The sequence below is a fragment of the Myxine glutinosa genome, chromosome 1 (genome assembly GCF_964187855.1).
Source record: "Myxine glutinosa chromosome 1, kmMyxGlut1.1, whole genome shotgun sequence".
Classification (NCBI taxonomy): domain Eukaryota; kingdom Metazoa; phylum Chordata; class Myxini; order Myxiniformes; family Myxinidae; genus Myxine; species Myxine glutinosa.
Genome location: NC_136261.1, coordinates 410,300,078 through 410,310,712, shown reverse-complemented (window position 1 = coordinate 410,310,712; position 10,635 = coordinate 410,300,078). Strand labels below are relative to the sequence as shown.

The 10,635-nt window shown below is 46.1% G+C and overlaps 1 protein-coding gene across 5 annotated transcripts in view; it reads right to left on the bottom strand.

The window, feature by feature from the left end:
• Positions 1-528: 528 nt before the first annotated feature.
• LOC144888181 (uncharacterized) overlaps positions 529-10,635 on the bottom strand; it is a 20,945-nt gene continuing 10,838 nt past the window's right edge. For 2 of the 5 annotated variants that reach the window (XR_013621914.1, XR_013621915.1), the window contains 2 exons: positions 8,536-10,491; positions 529-3,503 (listed from right to left, as the gene is read on the bottom strand). Coding sequence is in view for 2 of the 5 variants with exons in the window: in XM_078770492.1 (XP_078626618.1) it covers positions 8,542-8,704; positions 10,376-10,491 (279 nt within the window). In the remaining 3 variants the exon portion in view is untranslated. The remainder of the gene's footprint in view (positions 3,504-8,535; positions 10,492-10,635) is intronic. The other 3 variants (XR_013621913.1, XM_078770492.1, XM_078770493.1) reach the window with 3 other exon arrangements.

Sequence of the window (10,635 nt, the reverse complement as noted above, 5' to 3'; positions counted from 1 at the left end):
AGAAAAGATCAAGGTTTTGGATTGGGGAAGATAAGAGATGGTGGTGAACAGCTGTTTTAAAGACCTGGAGGGAGGAGTGGGATTGAAGAGAGTGAGGGAGTTTGTTCCAGAGGCGGGAGAAAAGAGGAATGAAGGAGTGAAGGTGAGCAGAAAGTCTTGATTTTGGCAGTTTAACCAAAAGAGGGTTGCAGGCAGATCTTGTGTGACCTGTGAACACAGTGAACACACATGTTCACACACACAGTGAAAGTGAACACACATTCGTGTTAAAAGATTGGCCTTTACAACCTGCCCTTATGAAGAGAAACAGACAAACACACAAACAGATATTTTTGTGCTTTATATGGTAGATTATACTGTTAAAGTGCATTCCTCGCAAACTCCATAAATATTCACCACTCCATTGGGAACCAATTCCTTTACAACAGTCCGGTGGAACCAGGTTATCTGTTAGCCATGTAATATAAAACAAGGCCTCACATGAACCATCATCATCATCATCATTATAAAAAGGCAGTCAAGCTGAAATGTAATTTTTTTATTTATTAAACAAGCAAAATAATTAAATACAACACTAACTTGCTCTTCTTCACTTTCCATAATCAAAATATTCACAACGAATTCATACAAATGAGCACACAGAGAATCAAAAACACCACCAACAAAACAAGCACCGTGATTGGGTAAATGAAACCAATGTAAAAATGAAAAAAAAATTTTTTTTTTAAAACGTTCATGATAATCCATTAAGGTAGTTAAAAAAACCAGCTAGAACGGTACTCGGTAGACAGCATACCTCCGCCTGGTGATCAGTTTACGTTTTGTATCCACCGATATGCCGGATCTGGATTCGGACCTTAGCCAAAATTGAAACGATTAGTCCTTTTCACACACACACAACCTCTCCAACAAGTTTCGTCCAATCCGTCTAACTTTTTGATATATCCTGCTGTGTATCGTTTTTGGCCCCATCTCCCAATGGTGAAGAATCACTTTAAAATTCTAGTAGCCGAATCCGAATCCGGATCTTCACCAAAATGTAATCATTTCGTCCTTGTCACATCCTCTACATCTCTGTCAACTTTCACCCGAATCCGTCCACAACTTTTTGAGATATCTTGTTCACAAACGGACATAAAGGTGCAGCCACACTATGACGTTTTAGAGAAACTTATATCTAGCGTATGAAAAATCATAAAATAATGTCAACACGTCGGCATACGCCCAAAAAAGCATCGAAAATTCTACAGCATGAATAAATTGGGCGTATGCATAACGTATTGAACGTATACATAGCGTATGTCTAACCTATTAGTAACCTATCACTAACTTATATATAACTTATGACAGCGTATCACAGCGTATGGCCAGCGTATGTTCAGCGTTCTCGACTTATGCCCAACGTATGAGTAACTTATGAGAAACTTATGCGCAACGCGCTCGGCGTGTTGCCGACGATCACGTGACGTTCTGCATAAATACGGCGCCGATCTCTACAGTACCGCGAGCTATCAACATCAACATGGCACCTAAGAAAACGAAGAAGACAGCAACCGAGACGTCTGCCAGGGGCTGAGGTAGAGGCAAGAAGAACACATCTACACCATCATCCTCACCATCATCGTCCAAAGCCGCCGATCCACCTGCTCATGATCTCCCTGCTGTGCCCCAAGCCGGCTGCTCGCAGTCACCACGCTCTCCATCTCCTCATTCCCGTGATGGTTCCCGTGCCTCCCGTGCCTCTTCTGTTGACTCAGATGCTGCATCAGTTGCCTCCACCTCCTCCCGCCAGTCTGATGACAAGACCAAGAAGAAGAGGAGGGCCAAGAAGACTGCTTGCTCCCTGTCAGTGCAAGATGAAGAGCTCATGCTTGAGTTCCTCCAAGACAATCCTGTCGTCTGGAACATGAAGATGACGGACTACAGGAGGACTGACAAGAAGGGCAAGATATGGGAGGACCAGGCACAGTGGATGGGCAAGACTTCAGAACTCCTCAGGGGATGGTTTAAGTCACTCAGAGACAACCACACACGCCTTGACAAGAAGAAGAGTGGGGATGGTGCTCCTGAGCTCACTGAGAGGGAGGAGTGGATCATGGCAAAGTTCGGATTCCTGAAAACCGTCATCCGACACCGTCCTGAGCCCTGCAATAGTTGACCTCTTCTCCTCCTCATCCTATTGGCACGGATCTGGTGAAGTGCCAATTCGATGATGTCATACTGATGTTGGAAAACGACTAGTTGGTATTCTTGTCGAAGCCTCTCAGGATCCTCCATCTTCTCTGATGACGGGTGGAGAAGTGATGGTGAGCTACTCACAGGCCCCCATATATACAGTGACCGCAAAACGCTGGCAAAACGCCAATAATACGCGAGTTGTACGGTAGAAACACGTTCAATAAGTTACTCCATCGTCAGACAGACGTTGCAGATACGTCAGATATAGGTTAGATATAGGTTAGAAGTAAGTTACTCATAGGTTATCAATAAGTTAGCTGTACGGTACACCTTCATGCCAATGTATCTCGACGTATCTCGACGTTTGAGTAACCTACCTCTAACGTATTTAACGTATGTCTAGCGTATGTCTAGCGTATGCCTAACGTATGCCTAACCTATGAAGAGGACGTCGGCATACGCCCAAAATTTTTGTGCATGCACAAAAATTTATTTCGGCCTCTGCGTACAACAACATATGCCAGCTTATACCAGCGTGCTTTTAACGTATACAACTTATACCAAACCTACCCCTAACTTATGTCAACGTACACCAGCGTGTTGGTGAAAATTCACATATGTCGGCATAAGTTACTGCTATACGTTATAGTGTGACTGCACCTTAAAGGGGTGAAAACATAACCTCCATCCACATTTGGTGGCGGAGGTAACAAAATGACCGATTGTCTTGTGCCCCTCCATCCCTTCCTCTTCTCCATTCTACTCTCAACCGACCTTAGCGTGCCTCCATCTTCTCCTCAATTTGTTTGCCAAACTTGTGCCTAAAACACACATGCTTATTCAGCGTAAAGCATTGCTGATGAAGAACGCTCTACTCTGCATCGGTGTGAATCTTCATGTGCTGCTGACAACGTGACAACGCGATGAAGGTCTTTGCGCACACCGTGCAGGTGTACGGTCGCTCCCCGGTGTGGATCCGGGCGTGCTGTCGAAGAGTCGACAGCCGGTTGAAGGCCTTGGAACATATGGTGCACAAGTATGGGTGATCCTCGTTGTAGATCCGCATGTGCTGCCGACAGTGCGAAGACCGAGTGAATTCTTCAGCGCAAACGCTGCAGGTGAATGGCTTCTCCCCGGTGTGTATCCGAGTGTGTTGTACGAATGTTCTTTTGTCGTCCGCACTGTACGGACAATCGGTGCATTTGTACTTTTTATTGCTGAACACCGGACGGTGCCTCTCCATGTGCAGTGCAGGGCAGCCTCGGTGGCGAAACTTCGAGCGCACCTGGTGCATGGAAACTTCTTGAATGGCTCCTCCGGTCTTTCTATAATAAGATTAATCATTCACACACAGGAGGTTACATTGGTTAACGATGTGAATACGAATAAAAGGGACAGGAGAAAGAGAGGGCGGAAACCACAACAACAGCAGGGATGAGGGACAAAATAGAGGGAGACATCAATAAATAAGGGGTGTGGGGAAGAATCAGGGCGAGGGGAGGATGCACAGGGGGAGTGGACGAGAGGGATAGAGAAGCAAACTCTCAGAAAGGAAAAACTGGAAATTTGGAAAGAGGTGGGTTTGGGAAAATGTGGAAGTTGTTGTTGTTGTTGTTGTTGTTGTTGTATAGCCCCGGACAGTTCTCTTCAACAAGCCTGCAGCACAGAGACAACTGATCGATCTCCCAGGAGCGACCCCGAGATCCCCCACATCCAGGATGACGTACCCTGCCTTCACAAAGTCAGGGCCATGACAGAGTTAGAGAGAGGGGAGAAGAGAGAGGGGAGAAGAGAGAGTGGAGAAGAGAGAGAGAGAAGAGAGAAGGGGGAAGAGAGAGGGGAGAAGAAAGAGAGGGAGAAGAGAGAGAGGGGAGAAGAAAGAGAGGGAGAAGAGAGAGAGCGAGAAGAGAGAGGGGAGAAGAGAGAGGGAGAAGAGAGAGAGCGAGAAGAGAGAGGGGAGAAGAGAGAGGGAGAAGAGAGAGAGCGAGAAGAGAGAGGGGAGAAGAGAGAGAGGGAGAAGAGAGAGGGGAGAAGAGAGAGGGGAGAAGAGAGAGGGGAGAAGAGAGAGAGGGAGAAGAGAGAGGGGAGAAGAGGGAGAGGGAGAAGAGGGAGAGGGAGAAGAGAGAGAGGTAGAAGAGAGAGGGGAGAAGAGAGAGAGGGAGAAGAGAGAGAGGGAGAAGAGAGAGAGGGAGAAGAGAGAGAGGGAGAAGAGAGAGAGGGAGAAGAGAGAAGGGAGAAGACAGAGGGAGAAGAGAGAGGGGAGAAGAGAGAGGGAGAAGAGAGAGAGGGAGAAGAGAGAGAGGGAGAAGAGAGAGAGGGAGAAGAGAGAGAGGGAGAAGAGAGAGAGGGAGAAGAGAGAGGGGAGAAGAGAGAGAGGGAGAAGAGAGATGGAGAAGAGAGAGGGGAGAAGAGAGAGGGAGAAGAGAGAGAGGGAGAAGAGAGGGCAAAGAGAGAGGGGGAGAAGAGAGAGAGGGAGAAGAGAGAGAGGGAGAAGAGAGAGAGGGAGAAGAGAGAGAGGGAGAAGAGAGAGAGGGAGAAGAGAGAGAGGGAGAAGAGAGAGAGGGAGAAGAGAGAGGGGGCAAAGAGAGAGAGGGAGAAGAGAGAGGGGGCGAAGAGAGAGAGGGAGAAGAGAGAGGGGGGAAGAGAGGGGAGAAGAGAGAGGGGAGAAGAGAGAGGGGAGAAGAAAGAGAGGGAGAAGAGAGAGAGAGAAAAGAGAGAGAGAGGGAGAAGAGAGAGGGGAGAAGAGAGAGGGGAGAAGAAAGAGAGGGAGAAGAGAGAGAGAAGAGAGAGAAGAGAGAGAGAGGGGAGAAGAGAGAGGGGAGAAGAGAGAGAGGGAGAGAGAGCGAGAGGGAGAGAGGGCAAGAGGGAGAGAGAGGGAGAGAGAGGGAGAAAGGGAGAGAGAGGGAGAAAGGGAGAGGGAGAGGGAGACAGACAGACAGAGAGAAGAGCGAATGGGTCGGTCCATGACCGATCAGTATTCTGACTGTGACCGTGCTGGCCTGACAAATCTGGGCAACACGGAAGAATGGGGAAGATTTGGCTCCCGACATATGTTGGAATTTGGGTGGGGGCGGGGGTAGGGGGGAACAACCACCGCAAAGAGGCATCCCCGATAGTTGCAAATGTGGAAGTTGGGTCTACAGTTGGGAAAATATGAATAAATAATTGGAGGTGAACAGCGAGCCTGGATTTTGGAAATTTCACCGGAAGGGGGGTTACTGGTCAACTGTGTGCGCTCTGCAGAAACTTGTGTGGGATGGGGTCAGAGGACAAAGAAAAGAAATGGCAGAGTGCAAGACAAAAAGGGAGGCAGTAAAAGACAAAGAGGCTGCTGACCTGTCTACGATGGGAAAGTGATAGCACGAGAGATTCAGCTTCTTCATGGACGATTTCAATAATTCTGAAGGCCTCGGTTTCCACAGCATCAAGAAGTGCCAGATGTGAGATGGGGGCGCCATTCCAAAGGGGAGAGCAGTACTCCATCAAGCTGTGGATGAAGGCCTTGTAGGTGGATAGGAGTTCAGGTGTGCCAAGGAAGAACTTTGTACAACTGACGCTGCCCAGTCGGAGGCTGGCTTTAGAGGCCAACTTTGAAATGTGATTTGCCCAAGAAAGATCATGGCTGAGTGCGAGACCCAGGATTTTAAATGACTTGAACTTCCTCAAGAGGATTGTTAAGAAAGTAGATTGGAGGGTTTGCCAGACGGTCCTTATGGAGAGAGATAGGTGAGAGCATGACGTTTGTCAGGATTGAAAGACATATTCCAAATGTTTCACCACCTTGTGATTTTGTCAAGGTCTGAATAGCCGGAAGAGGCTGCAGCCTGTCTACCTGTCTGAGAGATGAGAGATGTCATGGCAGAGGGTGGAGTCATCAGCAAATAGATAAAGAGGATTTTTCCAGAGAGTCAGAGAGATCATTGATGAAGATCAGGAATAGGATTGGGCCCAGAACACTGTCGTGGGGCACTCCAGACTTGACAGGGAGAGAAGGTGAAAAGATTCCGTTCAATGCCACACGTTGGCTACGAGAGTCGACCAAGTCATGAAGCCATGTGTGGAGTTGGCTTTGGATGCCATAGGCACAGAGTTTGGAGAGAAATGCAAGATGACAGACCGTATCAAAATCACTCTGTCGGGAAAGCAGAAGCAGCACGTCCAGGGTTGAATGAACGGACCTGAATCCAAAGTGGTGATCTGAGATGGGGCCGTTGGAGAAAAGGGAAGAGTTGATGTCAATTACGACGATAGATTCATGACTTTGTTAATCATGGGAAGTAAGCCAACACGCCTGTATAGTCTGTGGGCTGATGTAAAAAAAGCAAAATTTTGGGTCGATTCTTGGCATTCATGTTCAAACACATCTAGAAACATCACTGATTAAGAAAAAATGGGTGCCAGTTTTTCCATTAACATTTAGGGCCATTAATTTTAGGGCCATTTAGGGCCATTTTCAGGAACATTTAATCCGTAACGTTGACACTCCTGATTCATACATGTTGTACCTTTTAACAAAATTATCCATCTTCAAGTTCTATGACCGCCCAAATAAATTTATATTGAATTACATGTTCTACATTATTTCTATTAAATGTTTTGGAGGATTGGTGAAGGGTGTTCGAATCATAAATATGTTATTATTGGAATCCTCATATGCCAAAACATATGGTTAGACACCAACAACATCTTCCTATGTCCATTGGTTCAAAAGTTATGGCATTTTACGTGACAAAGTCTGAAATTTGGTGGCCATCTTTGATTTTTGCTAATTTAGAGTATTTCTCGTGCTCTCATTTTGTTTTCAATGAATTGTTGACCCCTATATAGTATAAATGAGTTTAGATAAAATGGAATAAATATTTTATGACATTTGAATGAATAGTACAGTTAATTGGCAAATATATTTTTAAGAAATTGAGTTTCGGTGGCGGCCATTTTGAAATTCAAAATGGAGGCCCTAAATGTTAATGGAAAACTGGCACCCTTTTTTTTTTTCTTAATCAGTGAAGTTTCTAGATGTGTCTAGACATGAGTGCCAAGAATCTACCCCAAAAAATGAGAAACCTGGAAAATCTTACATAAGCCTATAGACTAGTAGTTAGGAAGATGACATCAAATCGATATGTACAAGTTCTCCCTAGTTAAGACTATTTTCTCAGCCTTTGGCATGCCAAGCCTGAAAAATCAATCTTCGACATTTGGTGAGTGTGGTGTCCATGGTGCGGGTCCCTTCCAGGTAAAATGAATGGCCCGATTGCAGGCCATGGCACGTTATAACCAACTGTGTCGCCTTTTCACTCCATGTTGATCTATTGTGTTCAAATGTATTCCAGTTAAAAAAATAAAAAATAACCACCTTTAGAGGCCATTTTCCCCCGCAAAGCGGGGGTTGGCCTTTTTCGGGAACCGTGGTTGTTGTTGTTTTTTTGGTCCCCTTTTTGAAGCGATGTTTTACGGCCGGATGCCCTTCCTGACGCCAACCATTTTTGCCGCCTTTAACGACAAACAGGGAATTACCAGTGAACTGGTACTCAATTAGCCGACCTCGGAAGGATGACAGGCTGAGTCAACCCCCCTGGCGTTAATTCAGCGATCGACCGGGATTCGAACCCAGGATCCTAGGATCCTAAGCCGGCACCCTAGCCGCTAGCCCAACACCAGGGTTTGCCTATTTGCCTATATTCCAGTTCCACAATTATAATCTGGTGCAGTCCTTGGAAGTGGATGGAACAACGCTCCACATTAAATTTGTCCCTACCTGGAGTTTTATCTTCGTTTAGTAAAGAAAATACAAATCCTGGGCAAACCATATATCCACCCATCCCTGGCGGCTCGCTACGTTCAAATGCTCAAGAAACTGAAATGTGCGCTTTGGGAAAAGCACTCAACGACAAATGGCTGTCATCTTTGATCATGACAACGCCAGACCTAACACGGCATGTCTGACATTGGAGGATATCTCAAAGTATGGCTGGGATGTGCTCTTCCACCTCCTCTCTCTTCCCCCATACAGTTCTGACTTGGCCCCTTCAGACTTCCATCTGTTTGGGACTTTGAAAGAACATGAGAGGTCAGCACTATGAAAATGTCGAGGCGGTCCAGATAGCAATGCATAGCTGGTTGCAAAGTGATGGAATTTCTAAGCAGTGGGATTTTTACGCTCGTGCAGCACTGGCAGAAATGCATGGATTGTTCTGGACATTTTGCAGAAAAGTAATGTGTGGTATGTCCAGTTACCATTGAAAATATCAGTTTTCTTAAATATATATTTGTTGTACTTTGTAATAAGTATGCTCAGGACTTTCGGTACGGCCCTCGTATATCTATTCCACTACGTTTAAGGCAATTCACACGTACCATACATCAGCTCTCTTTCTTCTTCACAAAGACCAACCGAGCCTCATCTTCCAGCTTCCAGCTTGATCTGTAAGACTCCAGCAGATCCTCCCAGCTCTGCGGCGTTCTTTCCACATCCAGGCATGATGGGCTGTTCCGAGCCTCGCAGCACACAGCACGACTCCATGTTCTTGTGGAAATACCCAATGAATTTACATTAAAGGTCACATTTGATAAACAGGAAAATACAATTTAATATAATCAAATTCTTGCTAATTCTACATGCACTTACACTTAAAATAGTTATTAAGAAAGAAATTAACATCCGCGTATGCCTTTAATCTGTTAAATAAAGTGTCAGGAAGATTAAGGATATATATACTGTTATGTCGGGTGGGGTAGTGATATGTAGAGCCAGATAGATCTGTGTAGGTAGATATTCGTCTGTCGCAGTAAGGAATCTGACTTGTAATAAGTTTCATTTGTAGGCGTTTTGTCGGGTAAGATGTATACTTGTGAACCTACCAGGAGGTTCGAGTGATAAGTAGAGTAGGGATTAAAGAGTAGCGCACCTGTGTGTCTCACCTGGTCAGCCAAACCTTTGTCCCTTTTGGCACCACAACCACTTAGACACTTAGTTAGGATCTCCTTATTGCAACATTAAATTCCCTTCCCTGACAGTGACTTGGGAGACGGACAGGCAAAGAAACCAGGCCAGGACACCGCCGCATGGCCGCCGCCATTTACACCTCCAACAGGCCTATCCACCTCGAGTGCCACGTGCTATGACCACGGAACAGGGGACGAGAGTTGGGGTGGCGCAGTAGGCGTGAACCTCGAGCCAACAAGTCGGTGGAAGACACTGATTGGTTGGTAGTGCACCAAGGCTGACGTCACCGGCCAGGAGATATTAGCGAGCGCTGAACGCCATTTTCCAGAGAGAGTTAGTTGGTTCGAGAGAGAGAGACGAGAGAGACGAGCGAGAGAGAGACGAGAGAGACGAGAGAGACGAGAGTTGTTCGAGTTGGTCTGGAGAGAGAGAATGAGAGAGAGAATGAGAGAGAGAATGAGAGAGAGAATGAGAGAGAGAATGAGAGAGTGAATGAGAGAGTGAATGAGAGAGTGAATGAGAGAGTGAATGAGAGAGTGAATGAGAGAGTGAATGAGAGAATGAATGAGAATGAATGAGAGAATGAATGAGAAAATGAATGAGAGAAAATGAATGAGAGAAAATGAATGAGAGAAAATGAATGAGAGAAAATGAATGAGAGAAAATGAATGAGAGAAAATGAATGAGAGAAAATGAATGAGAGAAAATGAATGAGAGAAAATGAATGAGAGAAAATGAATGAGAGAAAATGAATGAGAGAAAATGAATGAGAGAAAATGAATGAGAGAAAATGAATGAGAGAAAGAGAAAGAGAGAGAGAAAGAGAAAGAGAAAGAGAAAGAGAAAGAGAAAGAGAAAGAGACACAGAGAGAGAGAGAGAGAGAGAGAGAGAGAGAGAGAGAGAGAGAGAGAGAGAGAGAGATATGAGTAGTTGAGTTGCTCTCTTGGGTTTTGGACGTCATTCGCTTTTGCTCTGACAGTCTCTTGCGATTCGTGCTCTTGTTTTGTGCAGCTCGCTATTAGGCACTCTTCTTCGTCTTGCGCAGCCCGAGTTGAGTCATAGCCCGAGTGGAGTTCGCTTGCTTTTTGACCTCGCTTGGAGCTGCTAGCCTGCGTTGGATGCGCGGTGCTTTTCCTGCTGTGGGACCTCGTGGTGCTGGGAGCGGTGCTGGTGCTTGGAGCAGTGCTGGTGCTTGGAGCAGTGCTGGTGCTTGGAGTGGTGCTCGGTGCTTTGGAGCTTGATGCACGGACCTCGTGATGCTCGGTGCTTTGGAGCTTGGTGCGCGGACCTCGTGAGCGGCGGGAGGCTTGGAGCGAGGGGCCTCGTGGTGTGTGCCGGAGCTTGGAGCCGCGTGGGGGACGATACCCTGAAAGACAACAAGACAGATAAGCTCGCACACCACAGACGCACATAACGAACGTATTTCTTTTGTTAATCCATTACTGTGTCTCGTATCCGAAATCTGTGTGTGGGGATGTCCTGATTTGGATATTTTATTACCGGCGCGTTT